Genomic DNA, 23349 nt, shown 5'->3' with positions numbered 1-23349 from the left:
TTTTAATGTGGTACTTTTTTTAATTTCTCATTTCAGGTGTGATGTCATAAAAGGCATTTTCACCTAAATAATAATTTCTCGATAATATTAACATCGTGCTCGTGATGTGATGTCCAAGTGCATTCCTTAGAAGTTGAACAAAAAATGGAGGGTATCTCTCATTTCTTTTTTTTGTTTTGACAAAATGGACATTACTTCCTGAGCACAACACCATACAGTGATACCTCAGCTTACGAACGCTTCAGCTCACGTACCTTTTGCCTTACAAACATAAAATTGGCGAGAATATAATCTTGGCAGACGAACTGGTTTTCGGCAGACGAACCAAACCACACAGCGCTACGGTGGCTGGCGGACTAGTTTTCGTCACCCTCTTTCTTTGAGTGCAGTTTGTTATCGAGTGTAGTACTTTTGTTATTATGGGACCGAAAAAGACCCTACCACAGGCCAGTGTTAAGACGAAGAGGACACAAAAGAAAATGACAGTCGAGTAGAATAAGGAAATCATCGAAAAACACCAATGAGGTGTGTGTTTGTGTGACTTAGCGTGCCAATACCAGTACTCTAAGTCGACCATTGCTACGTGTGGCTAAGGGTGTTTCTGTGTTGTCTCCCAGTCTCAGGCAATACAATAGGTTGAAAAACATCTGTTGGTTTGGATGAACGAAAAGCAGCTAGCAGGGGACAGTGTGAGAGAGGGTATTATCGCCGAGAAAGCACGGCAACTTCACTCCATCAGCGACCATCACAAAGGTCAATAAAACCACATGATTAGAGTACAGTTTCTTTCATTACAATACAATAGCACATGTATTATACATACAATAAGGTCTATTTTGTGTAGTTTTAAGGCTTATTTAGTCGAAAATTATGTTTAATGGAGACCTAGGAACGAATTATTCTCATTTTAATGGTTTCTGATGGGAAATAGATGTTTGGAAGACAAACTTTTCACCTTACACACACTTTCTGGGAACCAATTAAGTTTGTAAGCTGAGGTATTACTGTATCACATTTCTTCATCATCCATTGAGTGAAGCCAACTTTGACATGGCTCACTTTGTAGCAGAGAAAAAATGTACACATGACATTGAAAATGGCCGACATCTTCCAAAAACTGGTCAATGGGTCTGATTCGAATGTTTGATCGACTGTTCTACAACGGATATAAATAACATGAGCATTATTCACATGGCTCGGGCAAAAAAACAAAACAACAACAAAACAAGAAGCAGTTAAAAAAAGAAAATATTTTTAACCTTGTCGTTATTACCGGTATATTCCTCCCAAAAAAACAAAACAAAAACAAATCAAGAGTGGAAGGAAAAAAATGGTGACCGTCAGGGAATGGTAAACAGAAAGAGGACACGAGAAAAGGAAAACAAATGAAGACCAGAAGACGGACGGAGGAAAAGGGACGTGGAGGACTTTGATTTTGCTCGTTTGGTTCCAGATGAAAGGAGTCAAACCAGAAAAACTTGAAAATTCTTCTTCTTTGAATTCTGCTGGAAAAGTTGGAATTCATTGAGATGAATTAGACAACCAGCAAGGAGGTGGGCCTTCGTTTGGAACGTTTCCACTTTCTGCCTGCTTTCCTTAACTCATTCACTGCCAGATATTGTGAGAAAATATGTCCACTCCCGTGCCAGGGTTTTTGTCATTGTCATTCAAATTCCAGGACACAGAAGAATATTGAATTTTAGGACTAGATCAACATTCAATGCAGCTTAAGAAACCTTAGACTCTCTTCTTTCATCAGAAAAAAATCCTAAATGATATGGGTCTACAGTTATTTGAGCTTGAAATGATGGCGGCTGTCCAAAATGCAATACATAAATACCGTAATTTCCGGACTATAAGCCGCGACTTTTGTCATAAGCTTTCAACCCTGAGGTTTATGCAACAATGCGGCCAATTTATGCATTTTTTCTAACGGCCGCCATGGGGTGCTAGAGCACTAAAGGTAAGAGTGAGACATGGTGAATACAGGTAACATCCGACTTACGACCGAGTTCCATTCCGACTAAACGGTCGTAAATTAAACAATCGTAAGTCGAAATCTATTCACAATGTCGAATAGAAACGAAGGCTAATACATAGCTAATAGATAGCCAACAGCTAGCCAGCTAACAGCTGAAACAAAGCCCTAACATCAACACATCTGTCTGGCTAGCTGGCTATCTAGGTAGCTATCTATTTGGTGTCTATTAGCTAACTATCTGGCTAGCTGGCGAACTAGCCAGCTAGTTATTAGCTAGCTTCATGGCTGGCTATTAGCTTGTTAGCTAGCTGGCTGGCTATTAGCTAGCTAGCCAGCTTTCTATCTGAGTTATTCCGCGTTGTGTGAACTCTGGCGAGTATGGCTGCCGCTGCTCACCCACACAAAAAAAAAAAATATCCTGTGACTGGAAAGTGACCTTGAGAATTTTGAAAGGGGCATAGAAATCAAATGCATTATTATTATTATTATTTTTATTATCATTATTATTATTATTAACGTGGAAAAAAGGGAAATGCTGCCCCCTCTTGGAAGGGAAAAACATGGCCAGAGGTCTTTCCAGCGCTTTATCGGCACTCAAGCATGAAAAACCAAAACCCGAATCAATTCGGGAATGGCAGTGAATGAGTTAATATGCAGGAGCCTCATGAGACGTATAGTTTATACTGTAATGTGTCCTTGAGAGTTTTGAAAGGCGCTTAGAAATCAAAATAATAATTATTATTATAATTAAATTATATAGAAAAAAAAAAAAAAAAAAAAAAAAACACCAAGATGAAAGAGTGATGGAAGTGGGTGTGGCCAGACGGGTTGGTTGGTTGGGGATTGATTGGGTCGTCTACTCTCAGGAAGTCCTCTTGGTCCTGGAATGCTGAATCAGCCATTGGAGAGTGATGTCTGGACACAGAAAAAGCGTCAGATTGCAGGCACGGCGGCCATGTTCTATCATGCGAGTGGGCGGGGAGAGGTTTGCGAGTGTTACCAATGTTGTCCTTCTCCTTGCAAGAGATGGAATAGCAACAGATTTCTCGGTCCTGGATGGCCGACAGGTTCCTGGATGGAGAACACAAAAGCGCAATTGGGAAGGGATGTCATTGAGGGTTCGGGATTGGCGCAATTGGGAAGGGATGTCATTGAGGGGTCGGGATTGGCCTTTGGATTTCAGGGTGCGCCACTCCCAAAAAACAAATAAATAAATAAATAAAAGAAGAATAAGACCTGCTGTATTGGCATTTTGTATCTTCATTTTCCTTTCAGAACGTTGCTGATGTAAATTGGAAATTTCTTCATTGTGAGATAGTCAGTTTGTTTAATACGGGTATTCTTATTAAAGGACTCTATGTTGTTTAAAGGACAACCGACATCTGCGGGGAAGTTGCGTCCATAGTTTGCAAAATGACTTCTACTGAGCACATTTTACAAAGATTCCACTGCATATAGCTATATTTTACGTTTTAAGACTCACGCTGAATATTCAGGAAGTCTTGTTTACGAGTTGATGACGATGCCGGAAGTGACATCACATTCGGAACGCCCCTGACCGAGAAAGCGACACATCAGAATCAGAAAACCTTCATTCGTCTCACAATGGGGAAATTTGCATTGCATAATGGATTTTCGGGACCTTTTTTCATCTTAAACACTGTGTTGATCGCGAAATGAGAAGGAAAACTACATAAACAAGAGTGATGGTGAATCGTTGTGTATCGCAGCCAATTGCGGTAACATGCATAAAGAAGGTGTTAAGTTTACACAAATTCCCAGCGGACAAACCATTCAGCATTTCCAACGGAGCAGAGCAGTATAGCGCCAGCAGACGAGCTCCCCGGAGTGCGCGAATCCCCGCTTGGATAACCGCTGTCATCCCCTCAGCCTAACAATGGGTAGAAAGTTGCTTCCAGTGGTGATAGAGAGCAATCGTCATAATAGTGGAGCAAATCTATCGGACAAACATTCAGCTGCTGGAACGAGGAGCTAACCCAGACATTGACAAACTACGGCCCGCGGACCACATACATTAGGCTTTTCAATCTGGCCCGCCCAACTTATACTAAAACCTGTCTGAAACTCGGACAAAAGGTTTTCACAACTTGAAATACGATAAGACCAGAACAAAAAACATGGTCACAAAGTATTAAGTTTTTTATATTAATTAAGGCTGTACCTACCACAAATGTTACCTTGCTTAATTTACAGTAAATGTCCAAGGCTGCAGATTTCCCTGCAGTAGTGATTTGTCACCATGGTACACAATGCAATGTTTGCAAGGGTTGGTACAAGCCACTAAGCCCCTTTCATAACTCTCACGTACACTTTACAGTCACGGTTTGATATAAATTTACGTTTTTTTAGCGTCACACATGTTGTTAGCTTCTTTTGAATCTTTCTTCTGGGCTGAGGTTCTGTGCATCTATTTTGGAAAATGATATGCAAATGCACAACCTTATAACATTTGCGAAAGTCCGGAAAAAAGAAGCAGACTTCTGATTGGCTGCCGTGCCGAGTATGCAAATTTCAACTGCAGGTAGCCTATGTCGGTGTGCTTGGCGACGGTACACGTGTACTGTTTGCGTGTGAAGGCGAGGGCGTCCGTGGCGAGTTTGTAGAGCGCACGGTCAGGACAAACCATCCATGATTTAGCGGAGTTTAACACACATCAGAAAAACTTTTATAGCATCTAAAATACCCAAAACACGCAGGCTGATATTTTTAGTCAAATGAAAAACACCAATAAAAATGACTTCAAAATGAATCCGGAAATGGCCAGTTTCAGAAGGTCCCACCCCATTGTTCGTGACGTCAAGCCAAGATGTCTTGCCTTGCTCGACAATCAAAACAATGGCTTCAGATTCGGAGAAGATGCTTTCTTGTTACTCATCCAGTTATGAATATGATTCAAATAGTTCTGAAGAGGAAAGCATAAATGTTTGCAATTGATTCAAGGAGTCCTCCCCTGTCAATTCGAGCCGTCAATGACAGCAATGTAGCACCCAGAAAATGCAGAAGATGGCGCCCAAGCTCCGTTGGAAATGGGCTGATTTGTCTGCTGGGAATTTGTGTCAACTACTATCAAATAGTAGTCTTGGTGCAACACACGATTCACCATCACATTATGTGTTTTCCTTCTAATTTTGCCATCAACACGAATCAACACGAAGTTTTCAGACCAAACAAAGTACCGCAAAATGCATTGTGTGTCGCTTTCTCGGTCAGGGGCGGTCCAAACGTGACGTCACATGGGGATCGTCATCAACTCGAAAACAAGACTTCATGAATATTCAGCGCGAGTCTTAAAACGTAAACTATAGCTATATGCCGTGGAATCTTTGTAAAATACGCCCAGTCTAAGTCATTTGAATTGATTTTATAAATTATGGACATAACTTCGGAGGCGTCGATTGTCCTTTAATTATTTAGGTTTAGTATTTCCGGCCCAAACACTCCCTCCAAGTACTCCTGGCCCGGCCCCTCTGTCAAATTTTAGAACCCATTGCGGCCCGCGAGTCAAAAAGTTTGCCCACCCCTGAGCTAACCGGAGTTAGCGATGGATAACCGTTGTCATTCATACGCAAGTTCATAACTCTTCATCTTGAAAGTTTAAACAACTTTTTCCATGCGCAACCATTAAACAATTTGCATTGATGTTGACATCTTGTAGCTTATTATTTGTTATACATGTCCTTATATGCCACATATCACCCAAATTGAAGCTATATTACTTATTCACAGAGCTTCATATATGCTTCATATGTCGTGTCCTTCACCAGTTTCATCGCTTTGCTTACACGGCTTGAATTGATACGGAAGGACTTCTTTAATAATCAATCACAAACACTTATGCTTTCCTCTTCAGAACTATTTCAATCATGTTCATAACTGGATGAGGAACAAGAAATGATCTTTTTCCCAATGTGCAAGGCAGTTTGTGAAGGAGTATCCTGACGAGATGTCACCAACTGGGGGCAGGACTTTCTGAATCTCTCCAGTTTTGAACTCATTAGCGGTAGTTTTGGGCAACTTTATGTCATTTTTATTGGTGTTTTGCCTTTGACTAAAAATGTCAGCCTGCGTGTTTTGGCTATTTTAGATGCTATAAAACGTTTTTCCTGATGTCAGTTCGGAAACAAAAAAATTGTGTCGGTTGTCCTTTAAAGTAATCAAAATGATGTCCCTGTGTTGCAAGTGCGCTGTAGGCTAAGCTAAAGTTAGCCGCGCTGAGTCAGAGCGTCATTGAGAATGAATGGAGATGAGGCTAGCATACTCGTGCTAGCTATATTTTGACTGAATTACGGCGCGACAATGTAAGGTTTATAGATAGATTATTTTTTACAGCCTTTTGGACATGAATACTGAGATAACACTTCTGACATTTGTTCTGCAATGTACTTAGCAGTTGTGTGCAAGTTGCATTTATTACCCATGTCAACATAGGAAACGGCGGCGCTTCTATGGTTATTTGTCCAAAGTATGTTAACATGCAATAAGATAGCTAGCTAGCTATTAAGTAGCTATCAGATAACTAGCTAGCTTTCTATCTATTTGAGTTATTTCCGGGTTAAGTGAACGCTGGTGCCTGTGGCTGCCGCTGCTTACTCACAGAAAAGCTTATCATGTGACTGTAAAGTGACCTTGAGAGTTTTGAAAGGCGCTTAGAAATTATATGTATTATTATTATTAAGAATAAGAATAAGAAGAAAAAGAAAAAGAAAAAGAAAAAGAAGAAGAAGAAGAAGAAGAAGAAGAAGAAGAAGAAGAAGAAGAAGAAGAAGAAGAAGAAGAAGAAGAAGAAGAAGAAGAAGAAGAATTATGCAAGTCCAAGATGGCGGGCGAGTTGGCGGCAAGTGCTCTCGCCAGCTGTGCTTTTTTTCTTATTTTTGGCTTTTTTGTCACTTTGTGTTGTGGAACGGATACAAATTGTTTTTCAGCATTTTTGGCCACCACATTCATAAAGGAGGAGACTGTGCTGAGCGGTTGTGCCTTTTCGGCAGCACAAATATGCCAGCAATGTTTTTGATTGGGAGGAATGTCGGTGCCATTTGACTGTCATGGCTGGACATCTCTGGGGCCATTTTGCTTTTTTAACGCTTATCATGAGCAGCGTTTTCACAGCCGCGCTTTGTTCAGCGGAAAGGTTGGTGCTGTTGAACAGTCCGCGGCTTGGAAATTGAAGCGGATTTACGTGGGAGAGGAGATGGCGGACAATTTGTTTTCGTCAAATGGATGCGCTCAGTTTGGCGCTCTGTTAGGTCCCAGACCTTTTTTCTGTTGTAAACCTTCCTGTCAAAGAGAGAACGGAATAATGGCGAAAAGGTAAGGTAAGAGAAAAATTGATTCAGAATGTAGGGTATTTAACCTGCAGTGGACAAATGATTATTTTTATGTTCAATACAAAGAAAAGGCTGTTTGTCTCATCTGTCAAGAGGCGGTGGCGGTATTCAAAGAATACAATCTTCGCCGACACTATGAATCCCGTCGCAAAGACAAGTACTATAGCTTGCAAGGCCAAATATGAGCAGACAAACTCTCAAAGCGAAAAGTGGACTACTATCTCAGCAGAATACATTCGTACGCCAAGCTCAGCTGAAGAAGGCATCCGTTCGGGCCAGCTTTCGGGTTGCTAAGCTGATAGCAAGCAGCGGCAAGCATTTCACCGACGGAGAGTTTGTTAAGAAATGTATGGATGCTGTCGTGGAGGAGTTGTGTCCCGAGAAGAAAGATGCATATAATGCCGTAAGTCTGTCGGTGAGTACAATCACCAGATGCGGTGAAAAAAATCGGGATTAATGTATATATGCCCAGCTGCAGCAGAAGACGAAAGAATTTGCCTTTTTTTAATTAGCAGTGGATGAGAGCACGGACGTGCAAGACACAGCGCAACTGCTCATTTTTATTTGTGGAGTTCGCGCAAACTTTGAGATATGCGAGGAGCTGGCAGCCCTCCAAAGTCTTAAAGGGACTACAACGGGAGAGGATATTTTTGATATGACCAGTGTACCAAACCATGGAGAAGTTGGACCCGAGTTACAGAACTGCGATGGTCTGAAAGACGCATTCAAGCCCAACAGTCTCATTGACTTCTATGCCGCCCTCCCAAACGACACATATCCAAGCATCAAAAAACATGCAATGAAAATGTCCACAGTTTTTGGCAGCACGTATATCTGCGCGAAAAGCTTTTCTCGCATGAAACTGCTGAAATCTCCGATGAGATCAAGATTGACAGAAGAACATTTGCATCAGTGCTTGAGACTGGCTGTAACTAGAATGGAACCTGATATTCAACTTCTCACCAGCCAGATGCAAACCCACAGTTCACAGTGATGAACATACAGAGGTAAGCTCACTTTTCTGACTTGAATGAGTCATTCTGAGCATAAACAAATATAATCATAAAAAATCTACTGGGATAAAATCCATCTTTACAGCCATACTGGTAGTGAAATGTATTGTGCTGTGTATGTGATGTATCACTTAGTTCACTTTCTCAATCTGCTTCCTTTGTGGTTTTCACAGGGAAGTTGATGAGAGAGAGCTGCAAACAGCTATGTCTACAAGCCTACTGGAACCTACAAAAGGATTATAAGGAAGGAAGACAAGAACTTTAACTTGCTCATATGTGTCAGAGAGATTCTGCTCTGACGACTGAGCTGAACTTTTATCTGTTAAGATTGTGCATGGCATAACAGAAAGTTAATGTTCTATGGTTTTTTTTACGAAGAACACAGATAGTTATTTAGTTATTATTTATTTCATAAATCGGGTTACTTATTTCCTGTTTTTCTATGAAGAACCCAGAGAGTTATTTATTTATGTATTTATTTCATAAATAGTGTTATTTATTTCTGTGACGAACTCAGAGAAGGTTATTTAGTTATTATTTGTTTCATTAATAGTATTATTATTTGTTTCCTGACTTTTTTCCTGTAAGGAGCCTGGAAAGGGTTATTTGGTTATGTGTGGCTTTCTGGAAAACATTTTTTTAAGCTCCCCTCCGACTGTCACACTTTTTCTGTTACAAACTAACACCGGCCCCCCATCACAGAAGGGAAATGTTATGTGGCCCTCACAGGAAAAAGTTTGGGGACCCCTGCATCTCAACAGCATTGCAGAAATTAGGCATCACAATTCCAATTTTAATCTTGATATCAAACGTTTTTCAACATACTGTTGATGTCAAGTGTCACTCTGCATTCATCATTTCCTATAGATGTAACATCCAATTTACGACCGGGTTCCGTTCCAACAAAATGGTCGTAAGTTGAAGGAAGAAAAAATGGTTGTTGGTGTCCTGAGCTGATTTATATATAGTTTCATTTTTTTGCCTTTCACATGGATTGTTTTGCATTCGCTTTTTTGCTTCTCACAGTGATTATTTTGTATCTGAGTCGAAACACCTGGGTACACTGATTGTTTTGTATTCGCTTTTTCGCTTTTCACATTGACTGTTTTGTATTCGCCTTTTTGTTTTTCTGAGTCGAAACACCTGGGTCGGATACACTGGCACAATCCGTCACACTGACCAAATTTGTTTTGGTTTTGGAAATTGCAGGTTCTCACACATCTTTGTGTGCCTGCCAAAAATTGCTCGTTAGTCCGGGGCTGAGGAAAAAGGAGGAGGAATGACTTATCTCCTGCGTGGACAGGCTGGCCACCTGTCTTAGCAAAGAGTGGGTCTATAAGATGGGGTTTTCCTCAATATTGGTTAGAGTCTGCTGTGAACTGTGCATGAGTGTCCAGCTTTGGGTTTTCCAGTCCAGATTACTCTACCGGGGTGTATTTGCCGACTCTCCGCCCTCTGTCAACGGTAAGGTATACTATTCTGGATCTTAACCGTGATGTTGGAGTCTTTACGTGGGGGCATAGAGGTGACAGTTTGTGTCTAGCGTAATTACTCATGATCGGGGAATGCTGTAAGTTGCTGTGTGTTTTATCAATAAATACATATTTTTATATATATACAGTCGTTATTTGTGGTCATTTCTCTGCTGCGATCTCTCCGATCCTGTAACAAGGCAATTTTTCATAAAACACATTGGCGTCACGAACAGGATTCTTTTTTGAAAAGGAGAGACTCAGTGAGAGAAATGGAAATGAGAAAAGAAAACACTCCCGCCGCGGAGAGCAGAGTTGTTCCAGAGTGGGAGGCAATGCCGTGGAAAACGGCAGCTGATAAGTTGTTGCAAGCCGGGAGCTCCGGTCCTGAGACATGGGTCAAAAAGACCGCTGATGTACATGCAATGCAGTGGAAAACGGCACCTGATAAATTGTTGCAAGCCGGGAGTTCCGGTCTTGAGACATGGGTCGAAAAGACCGCTGGTGTCCATGATTTGATTAAGGTTTTGTTTGGGGTAGTGGTAAAACCAAAATCTCCGCTTGGAGGAGCTGTTAAGTGCATGTGGGCATGCGCACAGGAATGGAAATTTCAGACAAATAAAGTTAAAATAGGGAATCAGATGTTACAAACCAAAATAACATTGCAGGAGTCCAAAAAAGATAATTTACAGCGGATGTGTGAGAAGGTTGTTGCCAGCACTAGGCATGTTACTCGAGAAGGCTATTGCTAGCACGAGGCATGTTACTCGCAAGCAGAGGAAAAATCTCAGGGATGAAGTGAAAATACACAAGGACTGATCACCCTTGTGTCTGTGTGTCGGTGCCTGTGTGCGCCTGTGTGAGCTTGACTGTCGGTGGGTGAAGCGCCAGCTGTTTTCGGCCGTGAGTGCGTCTGAGTGTGATTGGAATTGCGATAACGTGTCGTAATTCGTGTAATATACAGTGGGATTCAAACAGCAGACTTTTGTGGATGCAATATGCAAGTTCTCCTCACCCGATCGGAGGTTGAAGAAGGAGAAACCACAAATGTAAATTTGAATTGCTGTCCTACTGAACGAACCCAGTTATAGAGTCCGCCCCATGCGTTGAAGAACTGGACCAAATTCATAGAAGCAATAAAAGGGGGGAAAAAAAGGTAGCGCGATGCGCGTTTCGAGCCACAGCTCTCAGGCAGTATTTAGGGGCGCCCCGAATGTATAAAAGTTGACAACACACTTGTTTCTGACGGACGAAGTGTTGGAATGTGGTCAGTCCTACTCGGACATTCAAAATCAAACTGCCTTTGATCTGAGGTGCCGAAATAATGTTGATTAAAAGAGGTGAATAACCTTTTTCTGAAAGAAATGCTGGCTGAATTAAAACGTTATTAAAATATAACGATTGGGCAAAGGGCAAATTTAGCATATTATGGCCGTATGGTTGTCAGCAAGAGAAGTGCCGGAAGGCAAGAAAACTGAGCATATTATGGCCGTATGGTTGTAAGCAAGAGAAGTGCCAGAAGGCAAGAAAATTGCCAAAATTATTTTGACACAGACGGACCGCAGTTTCGTACAGAAGGAAATGCGGGTTGGGTCCGGAAAAGTCCCAAAGTATCGGTTTTTGGATTTCAGAGGGTAACGTGAGTGAGAATTTTCAGGAAAAAAGAGAGTGACAAAAATCATATTAGTGATGGATGGCATTCTATTGGAATGCGTGTTGTGTGGAATTGTGATCGATAATGATACATGGAGAAGGATCATGATAGTTCGAGAAAATATGGTAATAATTAGAAATTATTTTCGGGTATGCAGGAAGGCATGTTATTTGAGTTTTGCCCGTTTAATTTGGAATGTTTTTGTGTATTGTGGGTTTTTGGCTGCCTCGCTTGGGCAGCTAATATAAAAAAAGGAGGCTGCATTGGTAAAGTGAAAGTGTAAAAACAATGATGTCTTGAGGTTTGGATTAACTTGAGTGTTGCATTTGAAAATTGATGATGTGAAAACTGCCATTGAAACCTGTGATAAATGTCAACTTCAGAAAATTGAGGGTTCAATTTGTTGAGGAAAAAAAAACCCGATTTGTCGATATAGACCAGTGATATCAAACATACGGCGCGCGGGCCAGAATCGGCCCCCAAGCAGGTTGGATCAGGCCCGCGGGATAATTTAGAAGTCGGAAAAATGCACGAACGACATGGAGGTGCAGTTCAAGGAAAAATAGATAAGGAGTGTAGAATTTTCCAAAAGTTTCGGTATCCGGCCCACTTGACATTTACCGAGGCCATATGTGGCCCACGATGTGAAATGAGTTTGACACCCCTGATATAGATCGACATTGTCCAAGTATGGAGAGACTAAATGGGTCAATGTGCCCATGCATAAATGTTATGGGAGAGAAAACTAATCATGTGTTTTGTTTTTCAGTATGATTCATATCTGTGTTCACAGCTTGGTGACAAGCACCGGGGCATGCATGTTGAGGCTGCTGGCGGAAGGGGCCCGAGGAACATCGAACCATGGGGTTCCACCCGGGCCATGTCGGCATGCGGCCCGAGGAACGCCCACCCTTGGGTGACACCGGTGGAAGAGGCTCCTCGCTCGCGTCGCGTGGCTCGCGGGACGGAGGAGGAGCACCAATGATCACACGCAGGGCGACTTCCGCTGTCCCGCGGGGTCTGCCTGTCATACCACAAACATCACTTCGTAATGCGACATCTACGGAGGACAACACAAGTGGTCCATAATCTTGAGGGCGGGATGCAACGTTACGGTTGCAGCTAAAGTAGCCCTCTGTCGAGTGACAGGTAATCCTTTCGCATCAAATGGAACTGTATCCTGTTCATCCACCAATGGGGCGCAATGGACATTGACGACAAGTGACACTGACATCTGGATTTCGAACTCAACTGAGGTCACAGGACGACCGCCGACCTTTTGGGTCATTTTGATAGTACCACAACATCAGCGGGTGACACGCCCTCCGTTAGTGCCAATAGTAACATCATGCACACACATGGCCCACCAAATGACACATAACGAGGTTCACTGGGAGATAAGGTTACCATCGATACCAACTTGCAAGCCACGAGGGAAAAAGCGCGCGTGGTATGATACATTGTAAGGGGGAACAGGAACTTTGTTAGGAGTATCCAACACCATTGATGGAGAAATTACACGATCCATTTTATCATCCACAGGTCAGGTGACAGCTCATGGATTCCGCAGGGTGGCACAATGGATGCCCACAACAGTAGAAACACAGAAAGGGGGAGCTCATGTAATAGACGCATTTTTGGGTTGGAACATTGGTATGTGGGATTCAACATCAGAGGTTTCTCACAATGTTACAAGAGCGTTGAATAGTACCAAATGTATTTTGCAAATGCTTAATGTTAAAGTTCAACAAGAAACACACTGTCAAGGAATGTGGTTGGAAGTAAACGTAACCCGATCCACAACCATATGCAAATATCGGATTTTGTCATTAATAGTGGGAAACCATTATTATTTTTTGAAGACGCATGGAGACTGGTTTAGTCCACAGACTAATTTGACTTATGATCTGGAAGGTTGTGACATAATGGACAAAGGGATTGCATGTTTACAAACGCAAATATATCGAGACCCGTGTTTTACGAATGACACGGCACTGTGTGATTGGAATGTGGAGAAACCTGAGGACTTGCTATATTAGATAGGGCCCCACTCTATTTGTGTCGCAACAGTGAACCCACATCCCCAGCTGCCAACGACACCTTTTTCGGGATGTTTATGGGCCGTGCATCTGTTTACCTGGCACAATCAATCGTTTCGATTGACAAATTTCAGTTGGACGCACAGGCTGTCTACTGTGAAATGGCAAGCCCTGTCGCTGCCTTGGCAAGTGGATCTGACACGCTTCAGCAGCGCACTGAACCGTTCGGAGACACTTAAGCATCTTGTGAAAGCTCATTTGACAGATGTGTCCAGGTTGCAGGTGTCCACCATGATCGCCCGGGAAAAGGTGGTACATGCCGCCAGAACAATTGAGCAACCTTCAGCACATCATTGGTGGGATATATTTACAGGAATGTCGGTAACAGCACGACAACATTTAGTCCCTCCATTATTGGTTTTTATTATATGCTTGGTTTTAATGACTTTGGTTAATTTCTGCATGTTTTGACATATTAGATTATATGTTTGGTTTTAATGACTTTGGTTAATTTCTGCATGTTTTGATATATTAGACGCACCCGAGTTATTTTGTCACGACGAATTTATCACGCAGTTTTTTGAATAATGAAAATAGTATTATACCATGATTTGGGGCCGTTTGGGAGAGATATAACAAAGATGGTTGTGAAAGTTGACCCCCCCCCGGGTCACCATGTATCTTATTGGTCAATGTATTCGAAACCCCAGCACATCACTTTCCCTGATCGTATTTTTATGTATAGATTTGTTATTAGGTATATGTTACGCGGGAGTCGTGACATAGAGGTATTGTTGTACCAGGGAGATGTTTATGTTGAATGGATGTTTGAGAATGAAGATGAGTTACCTGAACGATTTATCAATTAATTGGTGGTGTCAGCTCAGGCCACAGGGTGGAATGAAGGAAGAAAAAATGGTTATTGGTGTCCTGAGCTGATTTATATATAGTTTCATTTTTTGCTTTTCACATGGATTGTTTTGTATTCGCTTTTTTTGCTTCTCACAGTGATTATTTTGTATCTGAGTCGAAACACCTTATAGCTTATAGCTGATTGTTTTGTATTCGCTTTTTCGCTTTTCACATTGACTGTTTTGTATTCGCCTTTTTGTTTTTCTGAGTCGAAACACCTGGGTCGGATACACTGGCACAATCCGTCACACTGACCAAATTTGTTTTGGTTTTGGAAATTGCGGGTTCTCACACATCTTTGTGTGCCTGCCAAAAATTGCTCGTTAGTCCGGGGCTGAGGAAAAAGGAGGAGGAATGACTTATCTCCTGCGTGGACAGGCTGGCCACCTGACTTAGCAAAGAGTGGGTCTATAAGATGGGGTTTTCCTCAATATTGGTTAGAGTCTGCTGTGAACTGTGCACGAGTGTCCAGCTTTGGGTTTTCCAGTCCAGATTACTCTACCGGGGTGTATTTGCCGGCTCTCCGCCCTCTGTCAACGGTAAGGTAGACTATTCTGGATCTTAACCGTGATGTTGGAGTCTTTATGTGGGGGCATAGAGGTGACAGTTTGTGTCTAGCGTAATTACTCATGATCGGGAAATGCTGTAAATTGCTGTGTGTTTTATCAATAAATACATATTTTTATATGTATACAGTCGTTATTTGTGGTCATTTCTCTGCTGCGATCTCTCCGAACCTGTAACAAGGCAATTTTTCATAAAGTCAAACGGTCATAAGTCGAAATCCATTCAAAATGGCCGACGTGACGTTTACACAAGTCGTTTTTAAACAACGTTTTCGATTCAATACTAGTAGATACTAAACTGTTTACAGTTCATTGATACATTTTAATAACTATTAGTGTCATTTTTATCATTTTATATTTCATATTATCGATTTTTATGACTGTATAACTGCACCTGTAATGTATACCAAACTGTTTACTGTACAGTTCATTTACAAATATTATACTTACATTTTAGTGTCATTTTCATCATTTTATATTTCATATTATTGATTTTTATTACAGTTTTATTAATGTGCTGTTGAAAAATGCTCTCCCTGCTAACGGCCAGAAGAGGTCGCCCACACACACGCTCAGACGCCAAAGGAAAAAAAGCAGTGTACAGTACAAAATATGTTGCCCAGATGGTATCTGCACTGTATAACTACTCTATTGAGTGTCGTCACGCAGTAAGTAGATTTCTGTTGGAGTGTTTGACATTCTGGTTTGCCAAAATTGTAGTACGCGTTGCCGGCTGCTTGCGCATTGCGGTGCCAGCCGTAGAAAAAAAAAGGTTTGGCGGTTGTGGTCGTAAGTAGGACTGGTCGTAAATCGGGCCAGTCGTAACTCGCATATTACCTGTAAATTATCTGATTAAACTGCAAATGGAAAAGCCATCAATGATTCAAAATGATGAAGATTGCAAAAAGTCTATTTTGATTTCAGGAAAAGTCGTTTGGGACCATTTCACAAAATCGTGCCATCAAATCCTCAATGGATTCTGGCTTTATTTTGATATTTAGCTGTTGGATGTTTTAGGGAAAAATACCTAAATCATGTAATTTGTGATCTCATGATTTGAAGAGCGTGTGTAGGTCTGACGTTTCTTGGTCTGGTCCACAGAATACTCAGGAGGTTTGTGCGAATGTTCAGACGCATAAAAAAATTAGAGGCAACTTACATCCTTTCGATGAGCTCCTTCTCATCCAGAGATCCTGGCAGGTCCCGCTTGTTACCCAAAACCAGGACCTGAACACATGTCACGGCGGTGAACAAGTTTACCGTCACCTGACTGACAAAATCCCCATAAAGGGATTGAAAGGATACAGATCACTAAAATACATATTTTTAATATCATGATACCACAGAACAGACAGTGGCCCGCGACAGATTCCATCAGCCCACAAACCCTCTCCAACATAACAGCATTGCTCTGTTGCCATCTTGTGGTAACATCCGGCGATTACAGGACGCTCGGGAAGTACAGTGACACCTTTCCACACCTACTGATGTGATGGAGATGTGAGACAATGTCTTTTCGTCAATGGATGCTACAGCTTCGTGTTTGCTTTCAACATTTAGCTTGTAGTAGACGTACAAATTCCACCATGACGTCCCTGACCCACTGCTGACATGGATGCTTTGATCCTCTCCTCTTTCAACTAGAACTGCTTCATGTCATCACAAAGAGGGTACAGCAAGTCCTGAAGAATGAATGACTCTGTGTCTTTGTGTTGTCATATTTGTTATTTTTTCAATTTTTTTTCCCCCAAGATGGCGGCGCGTGAACACGCAGCGGCTCCCCTCTCCCAGCAAATTGGCGTTTTCATGTTTATGTTTGTTAAAGTAATTATAAGTGCCTTGCATGCTGGGTCCGAGAGGACAGTAATTTCATCTGTGCTGTATGTCATGCATATTAGAATATTTGACAATAAAGCTGACTTTGACTTTTTTTTCTTGGTTTGCTATAGAGTACTTTTGCTATTATGGGAGCGAAAAAGACCATACCAAAGGCTAGTGTTAATCCAAAGAGAACACAAAAGAAAATGACGGTTGAGCAGAAGAAGGAGATCATCGAAAAACACCAACGAGGTGTTGGCTGGCGGACTAGTTTTCGCCGCCTGCCCTCCATTTCATTGAGTGAAGATGTGGTTTGTTATCGAGTGTAGTACTTTTGCTATTAAGGGAGCAAAAACGACACCACCACACGCTACTGTTCAGTCGAGGAGGACACAAAAGAAAATGACATAGGTGTGCGTTTGTGTCTCCGTGTCCCAGTACCAGGATGCTAAGTTAACCATTGCTATGTGTTGCTAAGGGTGTTTCTGTGTTGTCTAAGGAACGGTCTCAGGCAATAGAAGACGTTAAAAAACTTCTGGTGATTTGGATTAACAAAAAGCAGCTATCAGGGGACAGTGTGAGTGAGGGTATTATCGCTGAGAAAGCACGGCAACTTCACTCGGATCTCAGAAGAGTAGCCACACTGGAGGTACCATCACAAAGGTAAATAAAACTACGTTATTATACAGTACAGTTTATTTCTTTAATTACAATATAATAGCACATTTATTATAGATAAAAATATATTTTGCGTGGTTTTAAAGGCTTATTTAGGAGAACATTATGTTTTATGGGGACCTGGGAACAGATTGTTCTCATTTTTAATTATTTCTTGTGGGAAATAAATGTTTGGGAGACAAACTTTTCGCCTTCCACACACTTTCTGCGAACTAATTAAGTTTGTAAGATGAGGTATCACTGTATATATTACCAATACTGGCTGTTCGCTGGCTAGCTGTTGGTTAACTGGTTATTTGTTATCTAATTATTAGTTATCCATTAGCTAGATAGCCAGCTTTCTATCTATTTGAGTTACTTCCCGGTTGAGCGAACGCTGGCGCATGTGGCTGCCGCTGTTCACCCACAATAAAACTATCCTGTGACTGTAAAGTGACCTTGAGAGTTTTGAAAGGCGCATAGAAATGACATGTATTATTATTATTATTATTGTCATTATTATTAAGCACATTGATGAAAAGGTTTCTTCAGCCGTCATCTGGACTTCTTTCAAGGTGTCGGACATTTCGCTTTTTCAGCGAAGCCTCTCAGATGACAAGCAAAACGTCCGACACCTTGAAAGAAGTCCAGATGATGGCTGAAGAAACCTTTTCTTGAAAGTGCTTAATAATACAGTAAAGTCTCGTTATATCGATATTCAAGGGAGTCCGAAAAAATATCGATATAACCGGGACTATCGATATATCCGACCCTGTTTGCATGTAATTTTCTCCGTGCGTGCATAGAAATAGTATCGATATAACCAGGACTATCGATATATCCGATATCGATATAACGAGACTTTACTGTAATAATAATAAAATAATAATAATAATAATAATAATAATAATACATTTCATTTATAAGCGCCTTTCAAAACACTCAAGGTGTGGCTTAAAAAAAAAAGGCTTTCTGATTCTGATAGAAATCAATATGGATGTATTGTATTTTGTACCCCAATTTCAAGCCCAGATAACTCCAGACCCAAATAACTTAGGAATTAACTTTTTTTGTTGCTGACAAAAGAAGAGTCTAAGGTTTCTGCTGCTGCTCACCCGCAGAAAAAAATATCCAGTGTAAAGTGTCCTTGAGTTTTGAAAGGCGCTTATAAATGAAATGTATTATTATTATTATTATTATTATTAATAATAATTATAATCATCGTCATTATTATTATTATTATTATTACAATGCTTGGAGTGAATATTTCTGTAGTCCTAAAGCTCAATATTCTTCTGGTCCTGGAATTGGAGTGACAATGACAAAAACTTCGTCTGTGTAAGCTCTCAGTCGTACAGGAGTGGTCCATCGATGAGAAGGTTTCTTCAGCCGTCATCTGTACAAAAGTGAAGGTTTCGGACGTTTCGCCTCCTATCCAAGAGGCTTCGTCAGCGAACTAAAGTCTGACTGGTAGTTTATTCCATACATTGTAAGAATGAAAATTGTAAAGAGCAGTACATTGGGGAGACTCAACAAATTCTCAAAAAAAGACTTTATCAACATCGCAGGGATAATATAAGTGGACCTCAATCGGCAGTACATTTGCACCTAAAAGCTAGCAACCACTCATTTGACGACAATGAGGTTAAAATCTTAGCGAAAGAACATAGATGGTTTGAAAGGGGGGTAAAAGAAGCGATTCTTATAAAACAACAAAATCCTTCATTAAACCGCTCTGGTGGGGTGAGGTTCAATTTGGATCGTTCATACAATAGCCTGCTTAGGCAAAACAAGTTAGGCAACTTTCGCAATGCTGATGAGGGTCGTTATGCTGATAAGGTGATACCGGGGGGAGTGGGGGTAATAGGCCAGTCGTTAGTCAGGAATGTAGGAACAATCAGTGGGGCCACAGGGAGGGGTCCTCTGCCCCCCCCCCCCCAACCTGAGAGTAGGGACCTATCATAGCTGAGTCCGGCGCCACCATGTCTGGACATTAGGGATATATAAATGGGGCCGATACGACCAGTCAGACTTTAGTTCGCTGACGAAGCCTCTTGGATAGGAGGCGAAACGTCCGAAACCTTCACTTTTGTACAGATGACGGCTGAAGAAACCTTCTCATCAATGACAAAAACTGTGGCACCGGAGTGGACACCTTTTGGCACGTCGTCTGGCAGTCAATGAGTTAAACGAGAGAGGCGCTGTTGCACACTCACGGGAATTCCCTGCAACTGGGGTTTGTCAAGCAGATTGTGGAGTTCATTCTTGGAGGCTTCAATCTTCTCCGGGTCAGCCGCATCCACCATATATCTGCAAACACAAAAACAACACAAACCTTGTTGTTGCTTTTTTTCTCCCAGAGAACACCACACATAAAGAAAAGCTTACGAACTTAATTGGTTCCCAGAAAGTGTGTGTAAGGTGAGAAGTGTGTATTCCAAACATTAATTTCCAATAAGAAACCATTAAAAATGAGAATAATCCGTTCCCAGGTCACCATAAAACATCATTTTCTACTAAATAAGCCTTAAAACTACACAAAAATAGACTTCAGTTTATGTATAATAATGTGCTATCGTATTAGAAATAAAGAAATATACTGTACGGTATAATAAAGTGGTTTTATTGACCTGTGTGATAGTCGATTGAGTTGCCTCTTGATGCTATCCGAGTGAAGTTGCCGTGCTTTCTCGGCGATAACATCAGGTTTGATTTGCATGTTTGTTTTAGCCAGGCTTTTACGTCGGATGCCCTTCCTGACACCTGTCCTAAGCCCTCTGTATTTATCCGGGCTTAGGACAGGCACAAGAAGACACTCGCTTATGTCCCCTTGTGGTTACAGAACAAGCAACTCCATGAACTTAATAAAGATGAAGATCTCAACCGTAATTTTCTTTGTCTTCTTTGGCTTAAAACTAGCCTGTGGTGGGGTCTTTTTCGTTCCCATAATAGCAAAGGTACTCCACTTGATAACTATCATGATCTGGTTGGCGACCAACGGGTGGCGCTGTTGGCCCCGCCTGCACCTGCACAGGTGCTGGTCGTCCTGATCAATGGCGGACTGTCACGTTCGGATTGGCGACCAACGGGTAGCGCTGTCAGCCCTGCCTGCTGCCTCGCAGGTGCTGGTCGTTCCCAATCAGTGACACTCAAAAGGACTCCCGGCACGACCATTCGCTGTCGGGTCATTGTTGTATGCATTGTATGCTTTGTATGCAATTGTATGCACTGTGTATGCATTGTATGCTGTGCATGTGTTTGTTTCATCTTGGCAGACTTTTACTCTTGGTTTTTCTTTTGAGACTTTGTATTTTTCTGTTCAAATGATTTTAACGTTTTAGATTGTGTTCCTGTTGACTTTATTTTAATATTATTTCTCAAATACAACCTGCTGCTCCCGCCTGCCTGCTTTTGGGATCCACAACTGCCATCACCCCCTCGCAAATCGTGACAATAACAAACCACATCTGTACTCATAGAAAGAGGGTGAAGAAAACTAGTCCGCCAGCCACCGTGGCGCCGTATGGTTTGGTTCATCCGCCGAAAACTAGTTTGTCAGCCAAGACTATATTCTCGCGAATTTAACGTTCGTAAGGTGAAAAGTTCGTGACCCAAAGCGTTTGTAAGCTGAGGTGTCACTGTAAGGAGAAAAGGTGAAAGATGGAGGAAGACTTACACAATGGCGCTGACTCCGCGGCAGTAACGCTCCCACATGCTCCGGAAACGCGGCTGTCCGCCAATGTCCCAGAGCTGCAGACACCCACCCAATACGCAGGCGTGTTACCTTTGGATGGAGGAACTTTTTTTATGGTGACAGTGAGAGGGCCCACCTTGATGGTGACGTTGCCCTTCGTGATCTTCCTCATGTTGAAACCCACCGTGGGAATCATGTCTTCACTGAACTGGCCGGACTACAACAACAACAAGGTCAGCCACGTCTCACTCCTTCATTGCCTCACTATTTGGAATCATGCGTGTCCACGCATGTCAGGGCAGCTTACATCAATCAATAAAGAAGAATATTTTTCACTGTCTGCATTGCTGCGAAGCAGGCAAATAGACTAGTAGTCACACTATTCAGAAAGTACTTATGAGGATGTGCGAAAAAAAATTATATTTTTTGGCTATCAAATTGTATTGAGTACAGTGATACCTCAGCTTACGAACGCTTTAGCTAACAAAGTTTTCGCCTTACGAACATTAAATTCGCAAGAATATAATCTTGGCATACAAACTACTTTTTGGGAAAGACACGGAGCGCCACAATGGCTGGTGGAATAGTTTTCGGTGGAAGAACACCAAGCCACACGGTCGTAAGAGCGGCACCATTGCTGCCGGACTACTTTTCCACACCCACTTTCTTTGAGTGGGGACGTGGATTGTTATCGAGGATACTTTTGCTATGATGGGACCTAAAAAGACCCACCCCAGGCTAGTGTTAAGCCGAAGAGGACACAAAAGAAGCAGAAGGAGATCATCAGAAAACACCAACGAGGCGTGCGTTTGTGTGACTTAGCATCCCAGTACCCGTACGCTAAGTCGACCATTGCTACATGTGGCTAAGGGTGTTTCTGCGTTGTCTAAGCAACGGTCTCAAGCAATAGAGGAGGTTGAAAAACTTGATTTGGATGAACGAAAATCAGCTAGCAGGGGACAGTGTGAGTGAGGGTATTATGGCCCAAAAAGCACGGCAACTTCACTCGGATATCATCAAGAGGCAACGACATCAACGACCATCATAAAGGTCAATAAAACCACTTTATTATACAGTACATATTTCTTTAATTACAATACAATAGCACATTTATTATACATCAAATAAGGTCTATTTTGTGTAGTTTTAAGGCTTACTTAGTAGAATATTATGTTTTATGGGGACCTGGGAACGGATTACTCTCAGTTTAATGGTTTCTTATGGGAAATAAATGTTCGGAAGATGCACTTTTGGCCTTACACATACTCTCTGGGAACCAATTAAGTTCGTAAGCTGAGGTATCATTGTATTTGGTTGACATGCTTGCCCACAACCTGCGCGATACGCCTTCCCATTTTCGAGCGCCGCTGATGTCAAAGACTTAAAAGATTTCACTTGAAACAACACGACTCAACTGTCGTCTACTGTGAGACACGCTGAGCACTATTGGATGGTTGTCCTTTGAAAAACATACATGTTAGTGATACCAAAGCACGAGAAGCCATGAAAGGCTAACATCAGGACAGAAGACAGAAGAAGGTCGCTCATCAGCTCAACAATCGATGCAGCCAGACGCTAACAGCTGCCTGCCGATATCGACGTCTTGCTTACCGCTATCACATTAACGAAGGTGGTCTTCCCCGAATACTGCAAGCCGACCAGGGTCAGCTCCATCTCCTCCTTCCAGAATAGCGCCTTGAACCAGTCCAGGAGTTTGTTGATGAGCGCTATCATCGTCGTCTGTTGTTTCTGCTGCTGCTGCTACGAGGAGGAGGCTAAGCTAGCAAGCAAACAGGCTAACGCCCACAACTCAAATTTGTTAAATTGACAAACTGGGCCAGCGACGGACACCCGAATGACACCGGAAATCTTGAGGGGCACCGATGACGAGATGTCTTTCATAAAAGTCAAGTCGGACTTTTTCCTTTGAGGCTGTTTACGAACGAGAACGACGCCTTTCCTAGACAGGACACCAACAATGTTACAAAAACAACTTCCGGCCATTTCACAGTAAAACGTCACGAAAACAAATAATAATAATAATAATAATAATAATAATAATAATAATAATAATAATAATAATAATAATAATAATAATAATAATAATAATAAATTTCATTTCTAAGCGCCTTTCCAAACTCTCAAGGTCACTTTACAGTTAACATACACAACTCAATACAATCCATGTTGATGAATAT

The 23349-nt window shown here is 41.8% G+C and overlaps 1 protein-coding gene across 1 annotated transcript; it reads right to left on the bottom strand.

The window, feature by feature from the left end:
- Positions 1-23144, bottom strand: LOC148903538 (ADP-ribosylation factor-like protein 8A). The gene is made up of 7 exons (XM_089004714.1): positions 22763-23144; positions 21288-21368; positions 21134-21207; positions 19674-19767; positions 16142-16209; positions 2982-3052; positions 1-2896 (listed from the first exon to the last, which is right to left on the bottom strand). Exons 1-7 carry the CDS (start codon positions 22883-22885, stop codon positions 2844-2846), a joined length of 564 nt encoding a protein of 187 aa, XP_088860840.1. The 5' UTR covers positions 22886-23144; the 3' UTR covers positions 1-2843.
- Positions 23145-23349: the final 205 nt, after the last annotated feature.

The sequence above is a fragment of the Hippocampus bargibanti genome, linkage group LG01 (genome assembly GCF_051943395.1).
Source record: "Hippocampus bargibanti isolate YZ-2025 linkage group LG01, ASM5194339v1, whole genome shotgun sequence".
Taxonomy (NCBI): Eukaryota; Metazoa; Chordata; class Actinopteri; order Syngnathiformes; family Syngnathidae; genus Hippocampus; species Hippocampus bargibanti.
This window is presented reverse-complemented; position numbering and strand designations above follow the sequence as displayed.